This window comes from Lissotriton vulgaris, chromosome 10, assembly GCF_964263255.1.
Source record: "Lissotriton vulgaris chromosome 10, aLisVul1.2, whole genome shotgun sequence".
NCBI lineage: Eukaryota > Metazoa > Chordata > Amphibia > Caudata > Salamandridae > Lissotriton > Lissotriton vulgaris.
Genome location: NC_141698.1, coordinates 164,136,422 through 164,151,724, shown reverse-complemented (window position 1 = coordinate 164,151,724; position 15,303 = coordinate 164,136,422). Strand labels below are relative to the sequence as shown.

The 15,303-nt window shown below is 41.3% G+C and overlaps 1 protein-coding gene across 1 annotated transcript; it reads right to left on the bottom strand.

Annotated features, from left to right (window-relative positions):
* Positions 1–12,023: 12,023 nt before the first annotated feature.
* Positions 12,024–15,082, bottom strand: LOC147684904 (uncharacterized). The gene is made up of 3 exons (XM_086942400.1): positions 14,645–15,082; positions 13,251–13,466; positions 12,024–12,443 (listed from the first exon to the last, which is right to left on the bottom strand). The coding sequence occupies exons 1-3, from the start codon at positions 15,080–15,082 to the stop codon at positions 12,183–12,185; spliced, it is 915 nt and encodes a 304-aa protein (XP_086798526.1). The 3' UTR covers positions 12,024–12,182.
* Between the last annotated feature and the right edge of the window lie 221 nt (positions 15,083–15,303).

The following is a 15,303-nucleotide window of genomic DNA, read 5'->3' as shown; positions in this document are numbered from 1 at the left end:
CAGATGGGCCTGCCCTTGGCCAGGGCGGGCACCCGCTGCGGGAGTGCAAGGAAGCCTTTCCGGCACCAGGAGGGCTAGCGCCACCTCCTGCGCCACAGATGGAATGCTGGTGGACGGAGTCCCACCCCAGCCGGCTGCCAGCAGGAATCAGGAGTCAGGTGAGTACTCAGGACTCGGGCAGTTCTTCAAAAGAAATCCGTACTCAAATGTTCTTTGATTCACATTAAACATCATTCACAACACGAATCAATAAACACTATACCTTTATTTTTAAAATTCTAGTAATGAAGCTAAAACTACATGTAAAAAACTGTCCTAAGCTACACTATTCTAACTTATGCTAATTATAATAAACAATGACCTCAAAAAATTAGCTTAACCTATACTCATAACAACATATATAAACATCAACCCACCTTAAGGCACATCTGGAGACGGGACAAATACAACTTAATATAAACATACACTTACTAAGCATATTTCCTAAACAAATATATATATTTTAAAGAAAATCATTAAACAAGTACAAAAACATTAACCCTCCCTCCCTAAGGAAAAGGAAACGTAACCCAAAACAATATGTAAATCTGAAAAATAATGTTAAACCTTACCTGCACCTCATACTAAACTAAACCTACTCTACACCTACACTTAACACTACATAATACTATACATGTATAAACAAGATAAAAGTGAAAAACAACTATTAGGGGGACTGTACAAGGGGCATTGTCCAAGCAGGTGTGGCTCAGAAAGGGAGCCCCAAAGCACCCGTATTGTCCTGTAGGTGAGTCAACACCTCCGCAATGTCTATCTCAACTGATGCCACCCAAACATTGAAGTCCAACAGTAACCTGTGGTCCTCCTGGGTGTACGAGATAGCCTGTCTGGTGGTGCTGCTGCAGCCAATTGAGACGCTGTGGTTGGCGGGGCAGGTTGTGCTGGTGCAGCCGATTAAGGAGCCCAAGTTTGTGGGGCAGGTGCCAGATGTTGTAGAGCTGCAGATGGCACTGATTGTGTGCTTCCAAGTTGGACGCCGGGAGGCCTTAGCAGCTTTTGACTGTCACTCTGATGCACTGAAGTGGCAGGCAGCACACCACTCTGTCTTGTGGCTTTTTGGGCACCACCTGCAATGACCTTCCATCGTCCTGCCACCCTCTCCTCATTATATGTCCTCTCAATAGCCTGGCACCTGTTTCAACTCTGCGGATGTGTTTGTAACAGTCTTTCCACTGCTTAAACACCCTGGCTCCCTCAGGTGACACGTTGTCTGTGATGAAAGACACACAGGACAAGATGTTAGAACCAAGGCAAAGAACAAGGTCCAGCATGCATCTCCCACACACAAGTGTACAAAAACAGGAACTTTACACTATTATCAACTGTTTGCTACTTCTAACATGATCTGGCAACTTACATGAGAAGCAAAACTCTTATCACTACCTGACATTGATACCGACATGGTCATATATAGTATGGGACATAGCAATGACAGAGTTCAGGAACAACAGTGGACGGTTAGCTGAGTTGAATGATGATGTTGACACAAACTCAGGCGGAGTCTGCCAGTGGAATATACCCAAGGAGACTGATTTACAGGCCCATTGCAGACTCAGGGCATGACATTTACCTGAAGACATAGGATGCACTGTTTGAAATAGTGGCAGATCACTAAGCACCAAAGTGTTACTCTTATACAACAGTCCCAAAAATAAGAAATCGTCAAATCACTACATAGTTGGATGTGTCTCCACAGCTACACATCCAGGATGCATGCTGTATACATCTACTTGAAGCATCTGAGTAATCATATGTAACAACTCAGCTATTTGAAACCCTTCATGTCATATATTTAGCACATTGGAAGTAAGACAGGAAATAATGGTTGAAAGTGTTGTTGGGCACATCACAATGTATCAAGCTTGTATTTACTTATTCTAGCCTGTTGTATGTCCGGGTTAGTCCACTCATACAACATTGTCACACACACCACATCTCAGCTTGTGTATGAGACTGCCTCACTGTAATGACACTTGTCACTGACAAGTGTTGCTCCAACGCTCTGATCCTCTGTGACAGCTACATCACGCCATTGTATATATGGATTCCATGTCTGGTCATACACATCACCAACATTCCTCAAATTTTTCTTGTCTGTATGTACACTGTGAAACTCGAATGCATCGGCTGAAGTAACCTACAGCCTACCCCATTTTTATTTTATGTTTCTGTAACCATGTAACATGTACTAATGCTACCATGTACACATGCTCCTCTACCAAGAAGGCGTATTCCCTAAGTGAGAGGAATACGAAGTTGCAGTTGACCACAATACTAAGCACATTGCAGGTAGATGTTGTACCAACTTCACACAGTATTAAGGTTGGTAGAAGCACTAACAGGTCACTATATCAATTGCAAATTGGCAGGATGGACCCAATGGATACCATAGGACAGAACATAAAAAAAGAGTATGTGGGCAACCTTTGAGAAGACTGGTGTAGGGTGATGTCATATCAAATTGGTTGACAATCGGCTTCAACATGTGGGGAGTGCATGAGTGCAAGGAACGTGCCATATTAAGGTGCACCCAGAAGTTTTCCAAGACAACTGTGCCATCTTTGCTGGCTAGCATCAATGCAGGCACCCTTGCACAATGGTGCAAGAGTGCCTACATTATCAAGAGGCAGTGAAATATGCACCAGCACAGGGCAAAACACTGAAATGAGCTGTATTTTTGTAAGTACGGTGCAGGGGTGCATTTCCAAACTGGAGATGAGCTACGTAAAACCAAGAAGGCTAATGCTGTGCTCCATCACCTCATAATTATGGCCCAAAATCTTCTCATGATGTTGCCTAATCATGGTAGAGGTGATATCCATGTCATGGACACCCAGACTGTGTTCAACAACATACCGGAGCATTCATCACAATCAATCTTTATTTGGAAAGCAAGATACATGGACTAAGGCACTCACCAGTGGCATGTGGGTCCCTGAAGGCATCAATATCACTCTGAATGAATAATGGTCACCCGGCTGTGGCACAATAAAAGAGTATTTACCAGTCATGTGGTGTCACGTGTGTTGTTCAATATTGAAGTAATCTACATACAAATTTTCAACAATTACATTCATGTCTCGGTTCATGTTGCCTACATGAAGGGATGTGAATTGACTGTCTGACACACAACCATTGACCAATGCAGGCTTGTGGACTATGAGACGTTCTTGCAACAATGCACGATGATTTTGTGACTACAATTTGAGGTACATATTCACAAGGCCCTTTTGCCTCCACAACGTCACTTTTCTTGATGTGATATCAATAGGTGCTTTGCCTTATTCACAAGACTGCTGTAAGCCACTTGACATGGCTTAGCACTGCCTTGTGAATAAGGCACTCTTTCACACTATAATTAGCATGAAGGGTGTGAGAAATGGTTGTTGTGGTGGGCGTTTTACCACAACACCCATTGGATTTTACGCTGGCCCATATTTACAAGGGTGGCGTAAATATGGGCCAGATCCTAGATTAAGAACAGTGAAAACCTGGTTTTACACTTGCGCAACGAGGATAGACTATTAATTCCATCCCGTTTGGCTCTTTCCATGTGTGCTGCGTTGTGCAGCACACATAGAAACAGCAAACACCATTGATTACTCATGTGTAGGAAGGTGTCCCTTCCTGCACATAAACAAACATCATAAAAGAATCACGTTGTGCTAATTCTACGTATGCTGCCTTAAGCATCTGCCTCCTATATGCCAGCCCCGTGGCCCGACTCTCGGTGAACGGCGGACTTACAGAACAGTTCACCTTGGCAAGAGGCACTAGGCAGGGCTGTCTACTTTCACCTCTTACATTTAAAATAGCCATGGACCCACTAGTGCGACATTTCCAGGAGAGACACCTCAACTGCAGTCTCAGATTCCATTGGGACCCTTTCCTGGCCTCTCTTTATGAGGACGACGTTCTGCTGTTCGTTCGCGAACCTGCAACTAATCTTCCCCCGCTCCTTAGAGAAGTGGTGCCATTTGGAGTTTTTTCTGGTAATAAATTGGACCAAGCCCGAAATATTTCCACTGACGGATGCCATATACCCCTTCACAATGGACTTTCTGCAGCGGTGGTGCGATGACCCCCCTCTGTACCTGGGGATTGTATTGCTTTGCACATCATCCAAAATTATCAGCCTAAACTATGGCCCTGCGATCAACCTCTTGCCCACGCAGATAGACCGGTGGGTGAAGCTCCCATTATCAGTCGCCGGCAGAATAGCCATTATTAAGATGGTTGTACGGCCCCATTTCCTGAACCTTTTCTTGAACATTCCAATCCCCCTCAAGGCCAAGTTTTTCGAGACACTTCGGAGTGTGCTAATTAGATTGGTCTGGGCCGATGGACAGGCATGCATTGGATGGCAGATGCTCACAATGCCTTTTTGCAAGTGGGGGCTTTGGGGTTCCAGATTTTTATTTATATTACTTAATAGCGCCAGCACATTACATGTATTTTTGGTATCACCCGGACTCAGGGCTACAATATTTGAAGCCTGAATGATCACGGGCTTGCCCTTGTCCCCTCTCCACCATTCTCCCTCTCGGACTCACCATACACCTAATGAGATACAAACACTTCATACCTCCTACTGGGCATGGGAAAGGCTCCACCGATATTTGAAAGCCAACCGCCTTAACTCCCCACATTTGCTAAACCATCCCTGGCTATCCCCGACCACTGAAACATTGACACGGCAGACCCTGTCAGCCTTCGGGCTCTACACTGTGGGAGACTTGTTTCACGAGACTCAGGTGGGTCTGTGTCCCGTTTCGCCGCGGGACACGTCTTGCCCTCTTTAATTAATTAATTAATTAATTGTGGGTTTGCAATGCGCTAGAAGCGACTCCCGAAGGAGTATCTCTGCGCAGTGGACTGCTGGGGAACCCGTCCTGGCTTTCCCTGTGAGATGGTCCCTACTGGGTATCTCCAAGGTGAAACCAGGCATCCCCTGCGTATGTGGGGGGCCGTTGTGGAGATGAGGCAAGCTAATGCCCAGAGTTGCCGAGTGTGATCCATGGTTAGAGTAGGTACCGAGGTGAGAATTATCGAGTCTGCTGACCCTGGACCACGACCGTGCCGCGTCGGGAATTGAACCCTGGTCCCGGGCCGTCCTCTGCTCTCGGGTCTGCCGCCTCTAACCAGTGAGCCACACCACTCCACTTTGGACAGATACCTCCTGCATAGAACTTGTGCTTCCGTAGTTGCTGCACTGCTGCACTCCACAATAGAACCGCAAGAATTCCCCCGCTTTCTACAGTTATTAGCTCAGCTGACAATACCCATCTTATTTCCAGTTTATTCCAGTTGACTCTGACCCTGCGTCATGCGGTGGATGGTAAGATCCGAGCAGCATGGAGAGAGATACAAACCACCCCTTGTAGGATAAAATATGGACACATTGCTGTGAACAAACTCGCTACATATCATATGATTTCTGACATAAACTCCTACATTTCAAATATTTACACACAGCGTATGTCACTCCAAAACATCTGGCCAGAATGGACCTGCCAGATCCCATAGCTACCCTAGATGTGCAGCTGACCATGCCCGTTTTATACACCTGGTGTGGTACTGTCCCACCAACCTGGCATATTGGGGGACAGTCTTTGAACACCTAGCACTAATGATTGAATTGGAACTGGTTCCCTCCCCGTTGTTTGCACTACTGGCATGTGTCCAATCTTTGAGTCCTGGGATTCGGCGCTTCACAGCCATTGCTCTATTACTGGCCAATCGGCGGATCTCTAGATCTCCATAGATTGGGGCAGCCCGGCAGCACCAACTATTAAGACCTGGATGAGGGACCTCATATATTGTGATACCACCCGTGAGGTGTATGCAATGCTACTGCCCCCCCCTCCAGGCCTAAGAATATTTAACAACCCCTGCTCTTACTTATTGCTTCATCCTGAGGTGGCGGACTGACGTCTGGATGCCGGGCCTCTGAGGCCGGATGGGGGCTGGGGTCGGAGGGTGTGTTGGGGGAGGGCACAATGCCATTGCAACCTATGCTGTAATGTTATCGAAAGTACACTTCCCCCCTGACAGGAACTGTGGGGCATATTATCAAGAACGACGATAAAATTATTGCCGCTTTAGCTGCAGGAAACTGCAGCTAAAGCGGCGATAATGGGCTTGATAATATGCCCTTGTGAATTCCCATAGCAGCCCAGGTTAACACCAGAACCTGGGCTGCTATGGGAATTCACAAGGGCATATTATCAAGCCCATTATCGCCGCTTTAGCGGCAGTTTCCTGCCGCTAAAGCGGCGATAATTTTATCGCCGTTCTTAATAATATGCACCTGTTTTCGTTAACACTGCCCGTGCCAGCCATTCACACAGTCACTCGATTGCTAGTATTTCAGAAGTACTAGTGTGGGTGCAGTAAATGATGTAACTGCTGGCTGATCATGATGAATGCTACTTTTCTTTCGCTTTTCCTTACTGTGCTTTCCTGCATTGTTAATTTTGTTATGTTTTTGAGTTGATTACTGCCATGTCGACTTTCACTATTTCTTACTTCACGTTTTCCTAACTATGGATATGATGGCAATTGTTTATGAAAAATTCAATAAAAAGATTTTTTTTTAAAAAGATTTTTGAGTAAGGTAGACCATAAACAGCTTAGGGAAAAACTGATGTTATATAAAAGTAAATGCCTCCCAAGTGCTGGTTACAGTGCTGCATTGTAGGAGTGGATAAATTGTGCCCCTTTACATACCTTGAAGAACCCTTTTTGTCTTGATTGCTGGCTGTGCCAAAAACTAGTTCATCCTGCATTACTCATAAGGAAGTGGCAGTTCCTTTTCTAGGGGATGACCTACATGCCAGCCCTGTCCTTTTAAGGCACAACATATTGAGCAAAGTAGGGACAGAGTTTACAAAGGATATAATATCAGATTGCCTAACTTTAGACGCATGGAGAAAAATAAGATGGCTGACCTATATAGACAGTCACCTAAGAAAAGTGGATAACAGTATTGGAGCCAAGGATACAGTTAAAATCTTACAATACAGCAAAACTGAGGTCAAATGCATACTCCGGGGAGTGAGAGATAGAAAAAAATTATTGCTAGTACAAAAATTCCATGGTGTGCAGATACCTGCTAGGCCCGGTACAAGTTGGCCTACAAAACTATCTGGTAATGGTGAAGAACACCCAACATAGGTTCTACCTTTACAGATTACGCCTAGGAACATTGCACTTGAGGGTCGCCTTTCCAAAAATAGGGTCGTGGGCAGATATATTACCAAAATGCTCATGTGATGGTAGAACCAGTCGAAGCACAATGCTCTATATTCTGTTTTGTGGCTTTTATAAGGGCGTTAGATGACAATTACAAGGGCCGATTTTTAAAACTGGTAAATATATTTACTATCAGGATGCTTTTAATTAGTTATGTGCATTTGAAAATGTGGACATTTGCTCCTCTGTTATCTCATTCATTATATTAGCCCTTAGTAGAAGGAAAAATCTTGCACACTTGGAAGTTCTAACCTATGAGGCCGCATTATATATTTTTAAAGATGGTGATAGCCAAACCCATAACGTGGCAATTGAAAGACTCTTTCTGGTAGAACTTTTTAATTCCATCATGCATTGTATAGTCTTAAGACCAGTGGACTATTTATCCACCTCAATATGGATGTCTTTATCTAGAGCAAAGAAAGGGCCATCATATGTTACTCTCGATAGAAATATAGTTAATCCATATACATTTTAGCTCTCAGCAACCTCGGGGGCAAACACCGCAAGTGCACAACTTCCCTCCCGGTCCCGCTGTCATCACTGCTGTCCCCCGCTGCCGCTCTGGTCATCGCCGCTGCCGAGCGGGGAGAGCTGAGCTGAACTACACCATCCAGCATTCCTTGCTGATGCCGCCTACCAGCTGATTTCGCGCCCAGAGGGGCACAAGAGGCAGCTGCTCCTCTGGCAGAGCCGGAGCTCTCAGCAACCTCGGGGGCAAACACCGCAAGTGCACACCTTTCCTCCCGGTCCCGCTGTCATCACTGCTCTCCCCCGCTGCCGCTCTGGTCATCGCGGCTGCCGAGCGGGGAGAGCTGAGCTGAACGACACCATCCAGCATTCCTTGCTGACGCCGCCTACCAGCTGATTTTGCGCCCGGAGGCACACAAGAGGCAGCTGCTCCTCCCGCATCACGGGATCGCGTGCGGGCAGCGCCGGACTAAGCCCGGGGCAAGGGCGGGACAGTCTGTGACAGTCCGGGACAGACATGGACAGGGCTGCCCCCCCCCTGACAACTGGTGTACCCATAGTGAAGAGCTCAAGTGTTACCAAGGTACTGTTTGTAGTAACGTTATTATCTGGGTGCAGAACACTACGGAAGTGTCAAGATACTATTCTAAGAAATGGGCAAAAGGAAAACAACTGAGGGGGGCAATGACACTGCTATCCAAAACAAGCATTTACAATGCAATGGTTTTGCCTTTGTTAAAGTTTGAGCTGTTGGCAAAGCTCTTGACCATTTTTTTTTTAACATAAATAAATGGCATTGTTATTTGCAATGCCACTAGCTATATCTTTTGCAAATGACACCCACAAACACCTACAGAGAGCCCCCAACACACACCCACACTGCGCCCCTCCCACACACACTGCGAGCACCACCACACTGCGAGCCCCCCCACACACACTGCGAGCTCCCTCCACAGACTGTGAGCCTCCTCTATACACTGCGAGTCACCTCCTACAAAGCCCCCTTCACACACAGAGCCACCCCGCTCACACACAGAGAGCCCTCCCCTTGTTTGGCAATGTATAATCAGCCCTTAGAGTTTTATAAAGCTTTGGAGAGTTATTTGCAACTGTTTATTATAAAGAATATATTCCTTTCTAACTATACAATGCTGTACAATATATCTTATTGAAGCCACTCTCAGATGGACGCAGGCAGCTGCTTAGAAAGTTTTTGAAACACCATACACAACGAGGTCAAGGTCTTAGAATGTGAGTGCATGTACTTTTGTAAAACATTAATAAGGCACATGTGGATGACACAGAACCATGCAGAGGCACAATATTGCACAGTGACTTTATTAGTTTAATTAACCCTATAACTTCTGAAGAATATGAAGATTGATGTATTAAAAGTTGCATGGATGAATGGATGTGTGAAAATGTGGGTGGATTGTTGGATGGATCGAAATGTGGATGTTGAAAGGATGGATGTATGGATGGAAGGATGAAAGGGTGAAGGGATGCAGGATGGATTGTTGAAAGTGTGGATGAATAGATGCGTGGAAGGATGAAAGTGTGGATGGAAGAAGGATGGATGGAAGAAAACGTGGATGTATGGATGGATAAAATGTTGCATAGATAAATGATGTATGGATGTGTGAAAATGTGGTAGGATGAATGATGTATCTTATTCACATTTTTTATCTTGTTGTGAGTATTATCACTGGAGTAGCACTTCTAATGAACGTAGGATATTTTTTTACCATTGTTTCTGAAGGTATAAGACAGATGAATTTGCTACAGAACATAGAATGAGTGCATGTGGTATAGCTTCTTTAAAAAAAAAAAAGAATTGCACAGTAACATTATAGGCATTTTGCTCAATTTGCTATAGAACATAGAATGAGTGCATTTGTTGTATTTTTTTAAACTAAATTGGCACAGTAACATATTTTATGTAGTTTGTAAATAATAATGCAAAGACAAGATAAGGTTTAAATTTTTTATTTAAGTAAATATATTTATTATTATTGTATGAAAGCAAATTAAACTTTACTGAAAATACTTTTGCATTTTTTATGAAACGTAATTTGATTTTTTTTTTTACTTCCATTTACAGTAAAGTATTGTGTCCTTTTTTTCAACTTATGAAAATATATCTTGTACAAGCCACTTTTAGATGGATGCAGGCAGCTGCTTAGAAACTTATTTAAACAACATATACAATGAGGTCAAGGTCTTAGAATGTGATTGCATGTATTGTTGTAAAACATCAATAAGGCACTTGAGGATGACACACAGAACCATGCATAGGCACAATATTGCACAGTGACTTTACTAGTTTGAAAAACCCCATAAGTTCTGAAGAATCTGAAGATTGATGTATAAAATGTTGCATGGATGAATGATGGATGTGTGAAAAGGTGTGTGGATGTGTAAAGGATGGATGTATGGATGGAAGGATGAAAGGGTGGATGGATGCAGGATGGATTGTTGAAAGTGTGAATAGATGAAAGGATGCGTGGAAGGATGAAAGGGTGGACGGAAGGACGGATGAAAGAAAAGGTGGATGTATGGATGTATAAAATGTTGCATGGATGAATGATGTATGGATGTGTGAAAAGGTGGTGTGATGAATGATGGGTGGATGGATGAAAGTGTGGGTGAATTGATGTATAGATGAAACGTTGGATGGATGAAGGATGTATGAAGGATGGATGGAAGAATGAAAGGATGGATAGTTAAAAGGTTGCATGGATGTATGATGTATGTGTGAAAAGCTAGGTGGATAAATAATGTGTGGCTGGATGGATGTGTTGATGTGTGTATAGATTGGGGAATGAAATTTTAAGATGGATGTAGAAAATGTTGCATAGATGAATGATTGATGGATCGTTGAAAAAGTTGTTGGACGAATGATGAGTGAATGGATAGAAGGGTGGATGTGTAAATGATGGATGGATGGATGGAAAGCTGAAAGTGTGGATGATGTATTGTTAGTAGAATGAAATGGTAGATGAATGTATTAATAAAAATGTTGCATGAATGATGGATGGATGTGTGGAAATTTAGGTGGCTGTATGATGGGTGTATGGATCGAAGGGTGGATGAGTAAAGGATGGATGTATGGAAAGGTGCAAGTGTGGATGGATGAAGGATGAATGAATAAAAGTGTGGATGAAAGGATGCATGGAAGGATAAAAGGGTGGACGGAAGAAGGACGGATGTAAGAATAGGTGGATGTATGGATGGATAAAATGTTGCATGGATGAATGATGTATGGATGTGTGAAAATGTGTTGTGATGAATGATGGGTGGGTGGATGAAAGTGTGGGTGGATGGATGTATAGATGAAACGTTGGATGGATGGTAGAATGAAAGTATGGATAGTTAAAATGTTGCATGGATGTATGATGTATGTGTGAAAATGTAGGTGGATAAATGATGTGTTGCTGGATGGATGCGTTGATGTGTGTATAGATTGGAGACTGAAATTTTAAGATGGATGTAGAAAATGTTGCATGGATGAATGATTGATGTATTGTTGAAAAGGTGGGTGGACGAATGATGAGTGGATGGATAGAAGGGTGGATGTGTAAAGGATGGATGTATGGATGGAAAGCTGAAAGTGTGGGTGAATGTATTGTTAGTATAATAAAATGTTAGATGGATGTATTAATAAAAATGTTGCATGAATGATGAATGGATGTGTGAAAATGTAGGTGGCTGTATGATGGGTGGATGGATCGAAGTGTGGGTGAGTAAAGTATGGATGGAAAGATGCAAGTGTGGATGGATGAAGGATGGATGAATGAAAGTGTGGATGAAAGGATGCATGGAAGGATAAAAGGGTGGACGGATGGAATAAAACGTGGCTGGATGTATGGATGGATAAAATATTGCATGGATGAATGATGTATGAAAAGGTGGTGGGATGAATGATGGGTGGATGGATGAAAGTGTGGGCGTATGAGCATTATCACGGGAGTAGCAGTTCTAATGAACGTGGGATATGTTTTTATTTTACCATTCTTTCACAAGGTATAAGACAGATGAATTTGCTACAGAACATAGAATGAGTGCATGTGGTCTAGCTTCTTTAAAAAAAAGAAAATTGTGCACAGTAACATTTTAGGCATTTTGCTCAATTTGCTATAGAACATAGAATGAGTGCATTTGTTGTAGTTTCTTTAAACTAAATTTGCACAGTAACATATTTTATGTAGTTTGTAAATAATAATGCAAAGACAAGATAATAAGGTTTCAAAATGTTATTTAAGTAAATATATTTAGTATTATTGTATGAAAGCAAATTAAACTTTAATTAAAATACTGTTTTTTTGCCTTTTTAATGAAACATAATTTGAATATCTTCTTTTTGTACTTCTATTTACAGTAAAGTATTGTGTCCTTTTTTACAACTCATGTATTTTTAGTATGTATCCGTTTTGAAAAATGACATTAACATTTTTTGGCAAGTTAGGCATTAGAGCTTCTTGAATGTCGTCAATGTCGGCTGGTATATTGAAGAAGTCCATTAGAATAGTGTTATTTATTTCCACAGATTGTAAATTTTCGGCGTTATCAATATGTACATTTAGTGTACAGTGTTCCTGATTTGCAGTTTCTAGCCCATATATAGTCAGATTTATTTCTTCTTGTGGTGGTTGTATTTTCTGTGAAGGAAAAAGAAGTTAGTTAATTACATTTTTTTGAAGTCCTTTAGTTTTTTTTCTTGTGTTGACCTACGGAAAAATTTCTTGTTATATGCAGGCTTAAATAATGTTAATAAGTAGTGAAGATAGTTTAAGAAAGGATAGATGTGAGTAAAGATAGTGAAAAGGTATAATATAGTGTGTATAATAGAGGATTAGAGACTGTTTTGTAATGTTATAGCTACTTTAGTAAAAATACGTATTAATAAATAGTGAGTAGTAGGTACTAGTTTTGTGTTTTAGAATAGTATTGTAAATAGTGATTATAGTTAATAGTGCAGTGTGAGTTGAGTTTGAGTTATTAGTAGAGTGTGTATGAGTTTTTTAGTGCATTGTCAATTATTTTTGGGAGTATTGAAGTTATTGGCGTAGTAGTATAAAGAGAATTTGAAAACGACAAAAAATTGTGTACTTAAGTGTTAGTATTAAAGTCATATTTGTAAGTGATAGTTGGGCATTATTAGTAAGTTATTTTGAAATAGTGAATGTTATTTTTCCGTAATAATGTGTTTTTTTATGGTGTGAGTAATAAAGAGAGAGTAGTTAAGATTGAGTAGTAGATTTATTAGTGGAGAGTATTAGTGAGTTTTATAGTAGTGATTAGTAGAATATGTAGTATAGCTTAACCGATTTAGATAGAGAGTATTAGAAGAGAGAGTTTGAGGGAATTGTAATTAGTGAATATAGAGTTTGATAGTGTTTTAAAAAGTAAATATTATAGATTGAGTAGTAGAGCAAGTTATTAATAGTTTAATAATTTGTACTTACTTGAAATTGTGTATTTCTTGTTGTGTTTAACATTTTATTGCTGTTAAATTCATGCACTGTCAGGTGCGTCATCTTTATGTAGGATCCAATTTCTATCGGGAAGTCTGTGGCATCTCTCCAAAGAGTTATTTTCACTGAGTCCGTTGTATCTTTCACAGTTATTGATTTAAGTTTTGTATCTTGGCCAGCAATAATAATTGTTTTTGTTTCTTCTTCCTGTAAGACAAAAAATAGAATGTAATAGAAATGTGTTTATTATGTTACATTGTTGGTGTGTAAGAGTGTGGGTGTTAAAGAGTGGGTGTGAGCGTGTTGTAGCAGAATGTGTGTGTTAAAGAGTGTGTGTGAAAGTGTGTGAGTGTGCGAAAGAGTGTGCTCAAGAGTGTGTACGAAAGTGTTTTTTATGAGAGTCTGTCAAAGAGAGAGAGAGTCTGTCAAAGAGAGAGAGAGTCTGTCAAAGAGAGAGAGAGTCTCAAAGAGAGAGAGAGTCTGTCAAAGAGAGAGAGAGAGTCTGTCAAAGAGAGAGAGAGTCTGTCAAAGAGAGAGAGAGTCTGTCAAAGAGAGAGAGAGTCTGTCAAAGAGAGAGAGAGTCTGTCAAAGAGAGAGAGAGTCTGTCAAAGAGAGAGAGTCTGTCAAAGAGAGAGAGTCTGTCAAAGAGAGAGAGTCTGTCAAAGAGTGCGCCTGTCAAAGAGTGCGCCTGTCAAAGAGTGCGCCTGTCAAAGAGTGCGCCTGTCAAAGAGTGCGCCTGTCAAAGAGTGCGCCTGTCAAAGAGTGTGCCTTTCAAAGATTGTGTTTGAAAGAGTGCGTTTGTGAAAGAGTGCGTTTGTAGAAGAGTGTTTTGATAAATAGTGTTGTTGTGAAAGTGTGTGTTTGTATTAGTGTTTGTGAAAGAGTATGGCTGTGAAGTGATGTAGATAGTAAATAGTTGTGTAAAGTGTGTTTGTGAATAGTTGTTGTGATAGTGTGTTGGTGTGTAATAGTTTTTGCGTGCAAGTGTTGATGTGTAAGAGTGTTGTTGTGAAAGTGTTTGTGTGCATGATTTTTTGTAATAGTATTTGTTAAAGATTGTGTAAGTGTTTTGTAAAGGGTGTTGTATCTTGTATGGGTGCAATAGTGTGGTAGTGGTAAAGAGTGTGTGTGTTTAATATTGTTCTAGTTAAAGACTGTTGTAGAAAGTAGTGTGTAAGAAGGGTGTATGTGTAATAGTGTGTGCATGAAATCGTATGTAATAGAGTGTTGTTTTGGAACTGTGTGTGTGTGAAACAATGTTTGCTAGTTTTTGTTTGAAAGATTGTGCGGTAAGTATTGTGTGCAAGAGTGTGTGGTATATAGTGTGTGTGTAAAAGTGTGTTAAAGGGTGTGTGTGATAATTTTCTTTATTTTTATAAGCTTACCTCTGCAATTGTCCCAGAAATGCTCATTAATGAGCGTAGTGAAGCTGCTTTAACTGTTTTTATAGGTGATATTGGTGGAGCAGGGTGTTGTAGGATATATTCTGCCTCCTGTATAATTTCTTGAGGTATAGTTAAGGGGATCATGCGTGATAGTTTCGTTTGTTTCGTGATGATAATCACATTGTTTTTGGATAAGAAATTTCGAATCATAATAGCTTGTCCTTCTTTAGTTTGCTGGTAAAATGGCTCATTGTAGCACGTTGCTTTAATGCAACTACTTTCATCAGCTAGAGCTAGATGATACATGACTTTGTTCTCTTGTTTAGCATTTGTATAGTTTGTTTTTGTCGAACATTTTATAACGTTGGCTCGGATTGTTTTTTGGTACGGTGTGTTGTCTTCATGTTTCAATTTTTTGAGGTCTTGTATGGAAATCATCTGAAACGAGAGAAAATGTTAGTACACATTCTGAACATAAATTTTTCCCCTTTTGCTATTACCTGTAATAAAATAGCATGTTAATGAAGTGGTTGCATTTTAAACTGCCACCCATAATGCTTTGTGATCACTATAATATGATTCTAATGTACCGTAGTGCATGATGTTGTCATTAGTACAGATGTGATCTAGTGTTGAATTGTAGTCTGTTGTGTATTGTT